Source organism: Rhincodon typus, chromosome 16, assembly GCF_021869965.1.
Source record: "Rhincodon typus isolate 14 chromosome 16, sRhiTyp1.1, whole genome shotgun sequence".
In the NCBI taxonomy this organism is placed as follows: Eukaryota; Metazoa; Chordata; class Chondrichthyes; order Orectolobiformes; family Rhincodontidae; genus Rhincodon; species Rhincodon typus.
This window is the reverse complement of record NC_063347.1, coordinates 53,909,419-53,926,324: the sequence shown is the minus strand read 5'-3', so window position 1 is coordinate 53,926,324 and position 16,906 is coordinate 53,909,419. Positions and strand designations below refer to the sequence as shown.

The 16,906-nt window shown below is 42.4% G+C and overlaps 1 protein-coding gene across 1 annotated transcript in view; it reads right to left on the bottom strand.

Moving 5' to 3' along the window:
• Positions 1 to 16,906, bottom strand: part of LOC109929384 (E3 ubiquitin-protein ligase RNF123) — a 279,987-nt gene that overhangs the window by 121,639 nt on the left and 141,442 nt on the right. Inside the window, exons 15-16 of the mRNA XM_048606242.1 lie at positions 12,548 to 12,736; positions 2,405 to 2,480 (exon numbers count right to left, since the gene is read on the bottom strand). Coding sequence (XP_048462199.1) covers positions 2,405 to 2,480; positions 12,548 to 12,736 — 265 coding nt within the window. The remainder of the gene's footprint in view (positions 1 to 2,404; positions 2,481 to 12,547; positions 12,737 to 16,906) is intronic.

Below are 16,906 nucleotides of genomic sequence, written 5' to 3'. Positions count from 1 at the left end.
TTTAATTTGAGGTAAATTGGATAATGAAGAGAGCCATGTTATCTGTTATGAGTTCTGTCTACTGACAGGTGGTTTAATTACCATAGGGACAGGATGGGGAGAGCCGCAAGTAAGAGTTACTAAAGGCTAGGTACAAAATGGTCATGACTGAAGCAAAAGCAAGAGCGGCTGGGCCTGACTGTGGAAAGACTTTCTGTCTGTGAGTTTTGGACACAGAGAGGGGTCCAGCATGAAAGGAAACATGGACAGCCGCCAGTGTGGTCAACTTAGAGGATGGTGTGGACTTTCTGTAGACCACCAGGCAGAACGCAGGAGGATGACTGCTCTCTGGTTGAAGAGATGTTTCCTTTGTCCAAGGGTAAGGGAATGTGAGGGATAAAGTCTCAATGTTAGGACTCAGTGAAATGTGAGGTGTGAACCTGTTGGAAACTGGGAGTGATGTTGGATTGGTTCCTGTAAAAACTGCAATTCTGTGAGTCGAAATTACAGAGACGTAGAGCTGTGGTGTAGGCTTTTGTTGCATTAAAAAGTTAAAGAGGGTTATCTGTAGTTTGATGTATTAGCTTTCTACTAAATACTGCGTAGTTGATGTTGTTTATCATTTGTCTGTTATGAAATATTGCTTGTGATCACGTCACCTACAGGGATGCAACAAGTCTTCCAGAATTTTACATTATGTTACATGTCAGTTTACTTGTTACTTCCACTGACTTTTCAAAGGCTTGTTTGAATATGGTAGGTCTGATAGTCAATATTAATATAATATGCACTAGTGCTACATCCTTGTGGATTGAGTGTCTTAGGAGTTACAACGTTTGCAATTACATCACAGTCAACATAGTAAAATGCCCCAAGATGCTTCACAAAGCATAGACAAAATCTAAAACCAAGTAACATCAGGAGGTATCGAGTTAGTTAAACAAAGGCTGTGATAGTTCGGGCAATTATCTGAAAAGAGAAGAGAGGGGTAGGAAATTCAAAGTTTAGGACCTAAGCAGTTGAAGGTATACCTCTCAATGTTGGAATGTCCTGAGGTAGCAAATGGTGACAGTCTCATTTGGAAATGGGGGGTCGGTGAAACAAAGTAGGCTGTCAAATGGGTGACTGATTGACAGAGAGTGGAAGGACAAGTACAAGACTGGGAGTTGGTGTGAGTTAGTGAGGGGCCTGGAGAGGAGGGCTGACTGAGTGAGACAGACAGCAAGTGAAAGGGAGTGGCAGGTTGGGGTTGGGGTGGGAAGACAGAGAGAGCGAGAGAGGAGAGAGAAACAAAAACAGAAATTGCTGGAGAAAATTTGCAGATCTGTCAGCATCTGTGTAGAGAAAACAGAGTTAGTGTTTTGAACAGAAGGGTCTGTTCTGAAGAACGGTCACTGGACTCAAAATGTTAACTTATCTCTCCACAGATGCAGTCAGACCTGCTGAGCCTCTATAACAATTTCGACCTTCGTGTCAGATTTCCAGCATTTGGAGTTCTTTGTTTTATTTTAGACAGAATATGCCTGTCTCCCTCCACATCTGATCAAACGTGAAAAATGTTGGCAACCTTGCACTAGATTAACAGCAATGCGATGGACTCTTAACTGGTCTCTGAAATTGCCTGGCAAGCCACTCAGTTTTATCCAAACTGCTGCGACCTTTACCATACAGACAGCAGTGGTTAAGAACTGGCTCATTCCAACTCAAGGGAAATTCAGGGACGGATGAGTAATAGCTGCCGGTCTTGCCAATGACACTTGCATTAAAACAAATTAATAAGAAAATGAAAAGATCACATGGATAGTAAGAAATATGCTATTGGCCAAGGAGGTGTTTTAATAAAATAAAGGATAACTAACACCCTGGGTAATGATTAAATTTTTAGCCACGTAATTATCTTGAAATATCATCAAATTAAAACAGCTGAACTAATCTCCAACTTCCCACCCAAATCTACTTGAATAGGACTAGATCTAAACAATTTTACTTTTACACTCTTTGTCATTCTTTTATCAAAGTAACTCACATCACAATTAATTTATCAGTGCATTTTATTTCATCTGGAAATCTGCAATAACAATAAGTTAAAACCTAACAATAAAAATCATTACTTCTCGAGTGAGTCTTTGTCTCACTCAGACCAATGTCATTCATTGTTTCATTCCTTCTTGGTCCATTTGTACCCTTCACTGCACCCCCACCCATTCTAAGCTGCAACACCACCACCACCCCACCACACTGTGCCTTCCTTCCCCTCACCTCCAAATATCCATCTTTCCTCACACACCTCCCCAAACTCAGTTTCCCTTCTCCATGCCCAACAGAATCTTCCTCATGGCTCTCAAATCTGTCCCTCTCCTAAACTTTCGCTGAACCCCTTCCTCCTATTTCCCCAAGAGCCAACTTGGAAGAGGATATTACTCACCAGGTAAGCGGAGATTGACAACACGGTCAAAGAGGTTCTTTTCAGCCGTAACTCGGTTCAATACTTGGTTTATTAGCTGTGGAAGATCAAACGAGCACTGATTAGATAAAATCTCAAAGGGTTATCAAATAAAACGCACAGCCTTCATCAAAGCAGCTTAGCTTTTCATTTCCCATTCTTTGTAGGATAATCAACAGGTTTGCTTGCCATCTGCAAAGCAGAGGCCAGAAGTCTGATAGAATATTCTCCACTTGGCTGGATGACTGCATCTCCAACAACACTCAAGAAGCTCAACAATATTCAGGACAAAGTATCTTGCTTGACTGATGCCCCATCCTCCATATTCGACGTTCACTCCCTCCAAAACTGACCTGCATTTGCAGCAATGTGTTCAATGGACAAAATTAACTGCAGCAACTTGTCAAGTCTCCTTCAAAAGCATCTCCCAAACCTGTGACCAGTACACCTAGCAGGACAGTAGATATATGACAACACTACTACTTTCAATTTTCCCTTCAAGTCACACAGCATCCTGACATTGCATTTAAGACTGGATCAAAACATTCCCAACTGCACCGGGTATATCTATAACTAATGGACTGACGTTGTTCAAGATGGAAGCTCATCAACACTTTCTCAAGGACAATTAAGGATGAATAACAAATGTTAACTTTGCTCTCACCCCGTGAAATAATTAAAAAGAACCTCTCCTTTTATTCTGCACTTCTGATTGTTTAATATCACTATCTTGTCACTTTCATTCACATCAGCCTGCAATATTTAAGGGAGCAGTTGGAACTACTGATTTCAAGGTTTGAGAGACTGAAACTGACCCTTACTTTCTCAGGACTTAATTTGTGGGTCAACTCTTATCCAAGCCAGGTGATCTGAAGCACGTTAGAGAAAACACACCATAGAATCATAAAATCCCTACCGTGTGGAAGCAGGCCATTCAGCCCGTCAAGTCCACACTGACTCTCCGAAGACCATTCCACCCACACCAATCCCCTACCCTTCAACCTTGCATTTCCCATGGCTAATCCACCTAACCTGAACATCCCTGGTCACTACGGGTAATTCATCATGGCTAATCCACCTAGCCTGTACATCTTTGAACTGTGGGAGGAAACCGGAGCATCCAGAGGAAACCCATGCAGACACAGGAGAACATGCAAATTCCACACAGGCAATCGCCCAAAGGTGGAACTGAACCCAGGTCCCTGATACTGTGAGGCAACAGTGCTAACCACTGAGCTACTTTCATTTTCCAGGTTCACACAGATGGAGTCAAGCAGACCAGGACCGTGCTCCAGTCTGAAGTAGTATAGGGCTGAGCGAAAGCTAAAATGACAGTATGAATTCAATTTGTCCGCTCTTTTGCTTATTGGGGTAACAGGTCAGTGACAGAATATATCAACTGCCCAGCCTTCAAATAGATGTCTTTACCTTCATTATCTTGTAAATAATGGGAGGGAATAGCCCTGGGCGGCTTCAACATTGACCCTGGTTGACTTGCCAACCAAACTGCACCCTCTTCCCCTGTAGCATAAATTGTGATTGTTTGAGATTTGGCATTCTTGCATTTGGCTTGATGAGTGTAAGATTCATCAATACATCTCTTCTTTTAGTAATGTCTTGGGGTTGGTTGCGAGGGTGCACAGGAAAGCAAAGAGAGAGGCGGTTCAGGACAGAAGCAACAACAAATTGGCTACAATTAATTACTTGAAAACAGGATGGAGAATTTTAAAATTGAAGTACTGCTTGACTGGAATCAACGTAGGATAAAAGCAGCACTGGATTACTGGATGAAAGGGACTTGATGCATATAATGACAGAGACAGCAGAATGTGGATGACTTCAAGTTTTTGTTGGGTAGACAGTGGGAGACTAGACTTGGGTGCATCAGAATAGTCAAGTCTACATATCACAGAATGTGGACAAAGCTTTCAGTAACTGATGAGCAGTCATAGGGATGAAGATGGGCAATGGTATGGAGTTGGCAACAGGCAGTTTCAGTGTTAGTGTAGGTCCATAACTCACTAAGTTTTGACATTGTATCAAAGTTGTCAACAATCCGATTCGTTCTCTGAAGTTTGGCAGAGAGAGGGATGGAGTTGACAGCTAGGGAATAGAGATTGCAGCAGTGACTGCAGTTAATTACTTCAGAGAAAATTTCTGCTTAACCAATTCTGAATGTTTTACAAGTAGTTTGACAACTTAGAAGCAGTGGAGCAGTTTTGATATGTGGTGGTGAGGTACAGATGAGTGTTACCAGTGTATATGGGAAAAAGAACCTTTGCTTCAGATCATGTTGCCAAGGGGTAACTTGCAATTGAGAAAAAGGAAGAGACCACGAATAGATCCTTAGGTAACTGTACAGGGGTGGGAGGAAGAGCAACAAACTGGCTACAATCGGCTATAGATAGGAATGGGATCCGGTGAGTGCGGCTCTACACAATCGTATGATTAGAGAGGAAGGTGGTGTGACTGACTATATCGAAAGCTACAGGCAGGTGGAAAAGATCGAGGAGGGAATGTTGTGAAGAAATCTGTGGTGCCCAAGGCCCAGAAATGAAAATACCATGATGAACTTTGCTGACAGTAATCATCCCATATTGCAGTCTCCTCCAATTCTACGACACCATAGTCTCTTCCAACCTGAAACAGTATTGATATGTGACTTGAGACAGGTATTCAGAACTTTATTACACAGAATATTGTTCCACCAAAAGGAAGCCAAACCCAGACATGAGATTAACACCCAAGAGTTATTGGGTGACATTTATCGCACTGAAAACTTCTATACGAGTCTGTTCCTTGGTTGTAATTTCTTCGAACTTAGCAAGTGAGGAAGACTATTGTGATATCTGATCGCCAGGAAGGCTAGTTGGTATTTTTAGGACAGTTGTGGTCATTTGTTATTGAATCCAAGTTATCATGACAGGATATGAACTCTCAAACCTCTGGCTTCACAGTTTGGTACTATGGCCACTATGCCAATATATCTGGTGTAACTTTGTTACCTATTAACTGAAAGACATGCAATAATGCAGAATGGACACCATGGCTATAAGCTTAAGATCACACAATGGGGGCAATTTCTAATTTGGCCACCTGAGTGGTAATCTGGCAGAGTGAACTGTCCACCCACTGTATTCTATTCCATCCCTTTGTAGTATATTTACTTGAGTACTCATAGGTAGCTTCTCTATGTGGTGGTTGGAGTGGGTTTCCTATTGTCTGTATGATGAATTCGCAATGAGCTGATAGCACCTAAAATGTCGTGTTAATTCCAGTACTATATCTCATTTTATAATTGCTGGACAATCTCAGGCTGCATCTCAGCACCCACCAGGAAACCTCCTTTTCATCCTGTAATCATCAGAACAGGAAAAATAATGGGTCATCTGGTTGTGTTCTCCTCTCTCACTTAGCTGTCTATTCCATTTCATCTGACCTTTACATTACAGATGCAGCTTCTTCTTAATGAAATTAACTGGATTGCTGATGGGGACTTTATGGGCTCTCCCCCAGGTCAGCCAGTGTTCAGCTGAGACAAAATGACCAGAACATCAGAATCAAGGATGTGTCCCAGTCTGGTTGTTTGAGCAATAAAAGCGAGCATTGCAAATCAAACAATTTCAATGTATCGATGAAAGTAAAGAGTATTTTTAACCTGTTTGGATTTGTTTGGATCCACAACTGGCACTGGTAAGACTTGAAGCTAGAGGTGAAGATGATTAACACATTCATTTTAATCCAAAAATCCAAACCCAGCTGGCACTTATTGTAATCAGCTGTTACTAACACATGCTGTTTGAGTGATGAATATTTGTGATGCTGCCTGGAGCTGCATCTAACAAGGTTACAGTAAAGGTCCAGTCCATAGTATTAAATGAGTAGCATTATAAGGATGCAATATGTAATGGACAGAGAGAGTGCTTTAATAATGCTATAAACTGGAAGAGAACTTACAAAGGGCTGAGGATAATTTGACTAAACTTTCCACAGCTGATTTCCTCATCATTTAAGCACTGTACCAACTTTCATAGGAAGCCCAATCCATTTGACGGTGCACTGTGCCATGGCAAACCAAATCACTTCAGTCCTAGAGTTGTTTGTGAAATATAGGTACAGAAGATTAAACAATGATTGTCTGACAGATTGAACATTGTGTGTCCATTTAACATTTACAGGTAGCAGATATTTGACTGTACTTCAGTTGGTAGCACTTTTGCCTCTGAATCAGTAACTTGTAGGTACAAATCCCACTCCAGAGACTTCAGCACGTAATCTAGGGCAACATACCCAGTGCAGTGTTGCAGGAGGGCTGCACTGTCAGAGGTTTTGCCTTGTTGATAAGATGCTAAATGTGAGACCCAGTCTGCTTTCTCCAATGTTCTGAACGTGTCCCGTGAGACTATTCCAAGAGGAGCAGGAGAATTCTCTCTGGTGGCATTTGTCCCTCAACCCAAAATGGTGTCATATTTCTATTTTATAACAGCAACTAAACTGCAAAAGCATATTTTTCTTTTCAAAAAGACGAGTTATTCACTGAATAGTTGCAGATATTTTATATTTTACTTTCTCTTCTCAATGACCTGTTCTGCTGCTTTCTTTGCTCTCCTAGCACAGATTCCAAACAAATGAGCATTAACACGGGCCATACAAAGGCTTACAAAAGCCTTGAAATTCTTCCCATCCTCTGGCTACAAAATTCATTGGGATATCCTCAGGTCATGAAAGAGGCTGCATAAATACAAATCTTTTCTTTAAATTTTTGAAAGTTTTACACACCCACAAGTAATAACCTATTGTTGATATGCCTATACAGACCGCGTTCAATCCTCAAGGTTAGTTGTGTTATGTTAGCTGATTTAAGCACAGGTAGCATTGCAAGTGCTATTCACTAGCCCTGAGCCAAGCAAATCCTTGCTTTTGAGTACTTCTCAGAGCCTCATGCTGGGAAGTGAGTTTCAGTAGGCACTGGGCAGGGACAGGATCAAGCTCTGCTGTGACTGTGCCCAGTGTCAGACTATTTGAAACTGAGGTTCTAATGAACAATGAGCAGTTGAGCAAAGTACTGAGCTCCTGACTGGATCTTTGTGATTTCAATTAAACACCTTCAGAGAGGTGGACAGAGAAAATCAGCAAATGGAAAACAATACTATGACTGCAGCAAGATAGTGTGCCACTGTCAGGCTGCCCGAGAATCAAACTCTATCTTTGACTTCTCTTGTCTGTTCACACACACGCTTTTCCTTTTCTACTGCAATGGCTTTCTTAGAAAAATTGTTTCCTCTCTTGCTATCTTACCAAAGAGCTTGATCTGATTGCTGTAGGAAAGCAGGTCAAATGTTGTGTGGTAATCATGTGTATGATACAGCCCAGAGTCCAACTCCCATTAGGTTAACTTCTAATGCCTACAACTCTACTAAAATTTTGTCAATGCTGCCTCATATGCCAAACATACTATAAATATACCGGTAAATTATATATTTTACACTTTTAAATGCACATCTGCAGATGGAATGGTTCAGCAACATCACAAATCACACATTAACATTGAACCTGAACACTCACGCAAAGTCAACAACTGAAACAAGAGTGCTGAGACAAAGGGACAAGACAATGAAAAACAATGAACTGTAGTGTGTGGGGAGTAATTAATCCAGAATTTAATTGACATCTACAGAGTAGATAATAAACAAGAGTGGCATTTCAATAGTTTATGGCAGTCATTCAAATCCAGTGATTAAATCAATGCCTTGTATCTGTATATCAGTAGAATTATTCTCATCTGTACACAGACATACGAATTAAATGACAGGCAGATTTCAGCACAAGGTCACTAACTGAAGATGCCTAGGCTGTTATGCCATTTTAGTCAATGTAACGATGACCGAAAATGTTCAGGTTGTGTCCTCTCAAAACTGTGAAGAGTTTAATGGGATAGTAGGAACTGCAGATGCTGGAGAATCTGAGATAACAAGGTGTAGAGCTGGATGAACACAGCAGACCAAGCAGCATCAGAGGAGCAGGAAAGCTGACATTTCAGGTCTAGACCTTTCTTCAGAAATGGGGGAGGGCAAGTTGTCCTCGCCTCCCTAACCTGTCCTTCCTCCCACCTATCCCCTCCTCCCACCTCAAGCCCCACCCCCATCTCTGACCTACTAGCCTCATCCCGCCCCCTTGACCTGTCCGTCCTCCCTGGACTGACCTATCCCCTCCTTAACTCCCCACCTACACTCACCTTTACTGGCTCCATCCCCGCCTCTTTGACCTGTCTGTCTCCTCTCCACCTATCTTCTCCTCTATCCATCTTCTATCCGCCTCCCACTCTCTCCCTATTTATTTCAGATCCCCCTTCCCCTCCCCCATTTCTGAAGAAGGGTCTAGGCCCGAAACGTCAGCTTTCCTGCTCGGCCTGCTGTGTTCATCCAGCTCTACACCTTGTTTTCTAAGGGTTTAATGGCCTAGTTTTGATAACAGAACTGAGTTCAGTAAATTATCAAGAAGCTGCTGCTTCTTTGTAAAAGCTCAAAAGATTCATTAATTTAGTTTGCTGAAGAGAACCCAAGATCCCAGATATGGAAGTCAAGTTAGCAGGTGGTGAGGTAGAGCTGGGTGTCATTGGTGTACACGTGAAAATGAACACTACGCTTTGGAATGACGTCAGCAAGGAGCAGCATGTAGATGGGAATAGGAGGAAGCCACAGTCACCTCCAGTGTTCCCGAAGGATCTAATGGTGCGGGACCAGGAAGGAAATCTACTGCAACCGAGTTTCTGCATAGAACCAACTGAAAGCAGTCCCACCCAGCTGGACAATGGTGGAGAGGTGAAAGATGGTTACGTTCTCAAAAGGACAAGGAGAAAATGTCTACTTTTGGCACAATCAAACAGAATATCATCAATGAATTTGATCGGACTTGTTTTGATACTATTACAGGGATTGAAATGTGGAAACAAGGGAATGAAATTGGGAAACAATAACAAGTTCTAGTACTTTGGACAGGAAAGGGAGGATGGAGATAGGACGGACAGCAAATTAAGAATTGTATTTTTTTTTGAGAGAAGTGATAACAATAAATTTCAAGGAGAGAGGGACAACACCTAAAGAGAGAAAACTGTTAAAAATATCAACTGACATGGGGGCCAGGGACCAGGAAATCTGCTGGACAGCCGTTTAGTGGGAATAAGATTAAGGGCACTCAGAGGGCATGTGACGAGGTAGGAGAGAAATGAGAGAAAGATGCAAGTTCAAGCTTGGGTAGGAGGCAGCTTTGGAGGAAATTGGGCCCAGTGGACGAGAGAGATCAAGGAATCGATCAGAGTCAGTTGATCACATCTTAGAGACAAAACAGTCCATGAGCTCCTCACAATTATGTTGGAAGTGAAGGTTGACGGGGAGAAGGGTTTAAGACGAAGGGTTTATAGTACATAAAAGAAGCTGGCAGTTATCTTGACATTCAAGGGTGATCCTGAATTAATGAGCTGTTTTAAAAATGAAAGCAGCACGCAATGGGGTTTTAAGTGATCCAAACAAATCTGGCAGTGAATGGCTTAGACAGTTGTCAGCTGTGTTCCCTCAGGCCTGCATCCAATGCACCTCAAAAGCAAAGACAGGGCACAGCTAGGATGACAACAATGAATCCTCTTTTGGGGGGTGGGGGAAGATGGAACAGTATGTACAGGGCACAGGGGAAGCCTAGGGCATCAAAACAGGAGGCGAGGATGTGGTGGAGAAGCAGTTGCTTAAACAGAGGGGCAGAGACCAGACAGTGAGGATTTTGACAATACAAGTTTAAGTGAATTAGTAAGTACGGTTCTGTTGCTGGTCCTCAAGGACTAGATCTGAAGTAAATTAAAAGCATCTTACAAAAGCTTACTGCATGGTGCCACTGCGTGATTTTTTTATTTCCCCCTTTTGGTACATCAGGATCAATACACCACGTAAACACAGTGGCGACATTTATCTTTACTGATAAACTATCAAGAACAAAGAGATTTCGTCAAAGAGGAAGTAGTGATTAGATATTCAAAGTTTGAAGATTGTGCCTGGAAGGAAAACATGACGAAGGTGATGAGTTCCAAAGGCCTGCGGTTCTGGTAAAGGCTAAGCAATAGGAGTCACAATACTTAATTATTGGTATAATTTCTACATTATAAACATTTTTCTACATTAGTCCATTATTTCTGATACACTACAAGGATGGTTCCTGAGATCAAATAGCTAAAATATCACACTGATCATCAGTTTTGCTTAAACACCCATCTACTACAGCAATCTCCAATGGGACTAGATCATCTAAAGTCTGGCTAAACATAATAACATGTCACACGTGTCTCTTCGGCTAAATTGCTCTGATACACTACATCTTAACATCAAAAGGTGACCACATTCACTGAGGCTAATGAAACACAGCAAAAACCACAGCACCAAACAAGTAATATATCACAGAACCCATCTACTGCTACAACTTTATTACATGCTTGATCTTTCTGTGAATGAGCAACGTGATTGCACGTTGAGACAAGAAAAGCTACCCTAAAAGCTACATTTTTATCTAAGCTTTTGATCATCATACCTAACATCTCCTCATGTGGTTTGGTGTCTACATTACAATGCTCCTGTAAGCTATGTTAAAGGCACTTGGCAAACTTAACCTCTTGTTTACATCTGGGGGGATTTTAACTCTGGCATCTCGTTTTCATATTTTCGTCCCCAAATTTAGGAGCATAGAAACAGAAGCAGGCTATTCAGCCTATCAAGCCTGCCCCACCAGTTAATATGATCACGGCTAATCAAACACAGCAATGCTTTTTACTCACCCCATTCCTATAACCCTTGTACACCATTGCAGAGATTGATAACCAGAAATCTAGCATTGAACATATCGCCCTTTGCAGTAGAGAATTCCAAAGGTTCACACCCCTCTGAGTAAAAAGATTTCTCCTCCTTTTGAGCATAAGTGGCACCCTCCTCCTTATTTTTAAATTGTGTCCCGGTTATAGATTTCCCAACCAGGGGAAACATCTTACCTGCATCTCCCTGTCTATCTCTAAGTATTTTGTAAGTTTTAATGAGATCACCTCTCATTTTTCAAAACTCAAGAATATAGGTCCTGTTTGTCCCGTCTCTCTTCTAGGTCAGTACGGCTATCCTGGGAATGAGTCTTGGGAACCTTCACTGCATGCCCTTTATGACAATATCATCTTTCCTGAGGCAAAGATACCAAACTAAACATAGCACACCAGTTGCAGTCTAAGCTCACGCCTAAACACATGTCTGTATCTTGCTGAAATGGCTGTCTGTTTGATGTGGGCAGGAGTGAAAATCCAGTGATAAGGAACTGGCACTAGGACCCACTGGGAAATCTGTCTCTAGCATAGGGCTACCCGGTCCCCAAGCTCTGGTGATCCCCAAACTGGGAAAATAGGCAACTGGGAGGAACTGCAAGCCAACGTGGGGGTGACCTTTCAATAACTGAGGGTGGCATTGTGTGACCTTTCATTTCCAGTTCAGTTTAAAAGCAGCAAGGAGTCATGATTAGTGAGATTTTTAAATCCTTATTTGAACTCCATTTGAATTACACGTAAGAAGTAAAAGAGGAGTGTATGAGAGACTGGAATGTACGAGAGACAGCAATGAATGGTAATCCCAGCAAAGTTACACCTGCGGACTCAGAGGCCTTCACTTGTGGATTGGAAAGAAGAGCTGGAGAGGCTAGGGGCGAGTGGGGTTTTTGGATGATTACACTTTGTCATTTGCACTGGGCTCCATATCCCCTGGAGGCAGCGCTACACACAATACTGGTAGCTAAAAATATAAATCAACAAGAAGAACCAATTGCTCCTCAAAGATATGAGGCTTAGTTCTGTAGTCCATTTAAAATCAGATTCCGGATTAACGAATGATAATTATTCACAGAAATTATGTCAATTCCAGAAAAGAATCTTTAATACCACTGAGAACACAATACATATAACTGGAAAGCTTCAGCCTTCAGCTTATTTTGTGATAACTGATTATTAGTGACAAACAAATACTCTCCCCCTCACACACATACACGCACCTACATTCTCAAAGGAAAAGCAACTTGTTTTGCCAAGATTTACGTATCTTTGGGTTTGAAGTGTACCTGTGCAAGGCGTCTCAGCAGCAGTTCTGCGGATGGTCTGGACCAATTCAGGAAGATCTCAGGGACAAGAGTGATGGTCATCTCCAGGACCCTTAGCAAGCTCACGGAAAGATCAAAGCAGGTGGCACAAACCTTCAGCTGCCGACTGTCGACAAAATTTCGCTCTGGCCGTTCGGCTGCCTGCTGAATCTATCAGGACAAGGAAAGAGCAGTGTGAAAGGACAAAAAGAAGCTACTTCAAGATTGCAACAAGGATCTGACTACTCAAATGAACTGAATCTACTGCGACAAGGGAAGAGCAGTGTCAACGGACAGAGAGAACTCTACTTCCACAAGGATCAAAATAAAATCGCTCTGACGGATTAAACCAAGTCCATATCTCTTTTCTTTTTTCATCTTTACTGTTCCCATGCCTTCCTTCTTTTCATTTTGCCCTTCTAGTGTACTTTGCCATCCCAAATCCTGATTTCAACCTTTTCTCCAATATGGTGGCGGCAGAGTAGGCAGCACCCAGGCTCAGCCCAGGGCCCACCCTTTCTGTCCGCTTCTCTTTCTTTTCCCCTTTTCTCATTTCTTCTCTTTTTGTTTTCAGATTTTTAAAAATTTAGCTTGTAGAGAGAATGGCAGTGACGGCACCAGAGCATTACAGCAGCTGAGGGGCCAGCACGGGACGTCCAGCGGGCCTGCAGCGGAGTGGGATGGCCAGCGGTCAGCGAGCAAAGACCAAAGCAACCGGCAGGAGACCTGGAGCGGGGCAGCTGGTGGTCAGCAGACTGGGGCCTGGTGCGGTCAGCCTGTCACAGACGGCAGTCAGCGGCTTGCGAGCCAGTTGGGGTTGGCCAAGCACGGGAGAGAACAAGACCACACGTGTAATGACCCCACTAAAAGGGCTGTTCTGCCTGATCCCATCATTCATCCCTTACGAAGGTGGAAAAGCACAACAGGTCGGACAGCTTCCGAGGTGCAGGTAAATCAACGTTTCGGGCTCAAACCTTTCGTCAAGACTGGTTTTGGCCCAAAACATAGACTCACCTGCTGCTCGGGTGCTGTCTGACCTGCTGTGCTTTTCCAGCCTTACACTGATAGACTCTGGCTTCCAGCATCAGCAGTTCTTATTGTCTCTATCCTTCCTGATGAATTCTATAGAGGTTCCTCCACATTTAGGATGTGATTGAATGTCTGAATGCACACACCAAATTGTCTGCACTCCTTAAATCACAGCTCCGTCAAGCTCCAACTATACTTTAGCCATATGGAGAGTGTCAATGACAGAGTCCCACTCTTTGCTTTTACACACTGGACAACTACTGTGCTGCAGCATGCTCTCGCTAAGCACCTATGTGACAGAACAATAACATTTCTCTGAGCTCAGATGTGTTGAGAGGCAGATGATGTTAGGACTCCTCTGAGGAAAATACTGCTATGCTGCGGGGAATCAACGGGCTGACACTGATGCTAATCCGTCGTTAGAAACAAAAGCACTGAATGACAGGGTAAGAAAAAGGAAAATGTTTAAACAACTGTAGAGCACATTTAAACAAAATCATTGCTGATACTGCTTTGATGAGATACATCTCCGCACACTGGCTCTAATATCACTCAAATCCATAGTTACCAGAACACCATTAGACCTACAGTGTTACAAGCAAAGAAAAATAGGTCATGTGACAATGGTCAGCATTTGGATTTACATCCATCTGCTTCAGAATCTAAACTGGACCCCCAAAATCAAGCTGTTTGGGATTCTGTGCATCCTCCCAGACTCTACATGAAGTCACGATGCCTTGAGTGTGTTTGATATCAGGGGATTCAGGATCTTCATGTTCCTCTCTGCTGCTTTTAAAAAGGTTTGAGAGCTAATAACAATCACAATATAATTCTACACATCTGCTTCCTTTGTAAGTAAAGACCTTCAAAAGCTACAGCCAAATTCCAAATGAGGAAGAATAGAGTTTTAACAAATTTGACATATGAAGCAGTTGGAAGGGCTGAGAACTACATTATACAAAACTTAAGAGCAAAAACATCATACTCTGTCCTGACTCCATCCTTTTGAGGTGAAATCCTTGATTATATTCCAAACATACCTTAGTTGTAACTGCCCTCAGCAGTTTTCTATGTGACACCATTTTATAACCTCACACATCATCAAAATCACCCATCAGCCGTATTGACATCATCTGTGACTCTCATGTTCCCCAAGAAATGGAATTTAATACCTTTATATGAAAACCTGTCCCCTTTTCTGACGGTTGATGGATGTATTTTCTTGCTACCCAAAATCTGGCTCAAGTCAATACATCCTCCAACTGGAGGCCCCTGTGCATTCTGGCTCTTCTTCCACTCCATCATTCATGACAAAACCTTCCGTCATCGTGGCCCTACTCTTTATAGCTCGCTCCTTCTGACAGGGTAGAGAAAGACAGTAACCACATGTGCAGGCTGGGGGGTGGGGGCATAGTCTGAAAGTTAGTGGTGGATCTTTCAGGAGTGACATTAGGAAAGACCCTGACGCACGATGAGTGACAGAAGTTTGGAATTTCCTTCCTGAGCAGAAACTGGACCAATTGTTAATCTGAAATAGATAGTACTTTTGGTTGACAAAAATCCAAGGAACAGGAGGAAAAGGCACATTTATGAAATTGAGTTGCAGATCAGCCAAGACCCCACTGAATGGTGGGCCAAATGTAAGGGGATAAATGGCCTCTTCCTATTCTCCTATGACCCTTATGTTCTCATGGCACCAAGTATGTTTTTTGGTTGTGTTGCTGAAACTGATTGGCCACTGTTTCTCTCATAGTCATACGGTCATACAGCAAAGAAACAGACCATGCTGAACATAATCTCAAACTAAACCAGTTCCACTCGCCTGTGCTGGCTCATATCCCTCCAAACCTTTCCTAGTCATGAAACTATCTAAATGTCTCTTAGATGTTGTAATTGTACCCACATCTACCACTTCCTCAGGAAGTTCATTCCACACGCAAACCAGCCTGTGTAAAAAATTTGTCTCTCGTATCCTTTTAAAATCTCTCTCCTCTCACCTTAAAAATGTGATCCCCAGTCTTGAAATCCCCCATCCTAGGGAAAAGGCAACCACCATTAACTCCATCTATACTTCTGGGGTGTTATCTTTGTTAAAAGTGCCACATAAATACAAGTTGTCCTTTTGTCTTTGAGTTACAGACTTATATAAGGGACTGGATTGATGAAATAACATAACACACAGCAAGTTAATATGCACTAGAGTGGGGATAAAGAGGGACAAACATGGACTGTGCATTCAGCTGCATAGCTGGGGAACTCATGCAGGGTCTAAACAATGTTATAGGGATCAGTATAGATTGAATAATGCATCATACGTTAAGAAGTGATATTGGGCAGATCAATTACTGCCTTGCAATTTGTCCTTTGTACCCCAGTTTCTATCAGAAAGAGTGCTAACTGCTTGACCAGCATGAGCATTCCTTGTGTAAGAGCCTGATTGTGCGCTTTGGGTGCATCCAACATCAGAAACTTAACAGCAAAGCTCAAGCCATCTTCACATGAGGTGGACGTGCTTGATCGTGATTGTCTCCAACACTGCTCTCAATGTTCATCTTCCCACGCTCTGGGATGGGATGCCAAACTAAAATACTGGTTTGCTAAAGCAATCCAATTGGCTTATACAACTCAGCCCTGTGATTTCTACTCAGATTTGTTGCAGTAAGTGTTGCATTTACCCAATCAGTGAATAGGGAGGTGAACAAAAGCAATTGAACAAAGTGATCAGCACAGATTTCAAAACTATACTGGAAGTCTACTTAAAAACATACAACACTTGGGGCTGGTGAAAGCAGTACTATATTAATGTGCTGAGTAATCTGTGCTTTTATAAAGAGCAATAGTAAGTGTCTTGCACTTAGCCGATTTTCCCATCTCATATTTTATTGATGTTTGGTCTGAATGCACAGAATGGGATGAAAGTGAAGGTAGTGACTGTTTACTAAAAGCAGATCTGTAAATAAAAAAAAACAGATGATTTGACTTAGCAAGAAAGCAGGCAATTAGTCACACGAGTGTCTGGTATTCCAAGCTTGCATCAATATTGGATTACTAATAACCTTGAAACATACTAAATTCAAAACAACTGTTTGGTCTCCAATTCCATTGGCTTCAGAAGGACCTATCAATACATCAAAAGTACATTTTGTATATTCCAGGGCCCATCAATTCCCAAATTACAGGAGACAAACATCAGAGTCTGCCAACTCCCACAGCCCATTCGGTAAACATCAGAGTCTACCGACTCCCACAGCCCGTTTGGTAAACACCAGAGTCTGCCGACTCCCACAGCCCGTTTGGTAAATGCCAGAGTCT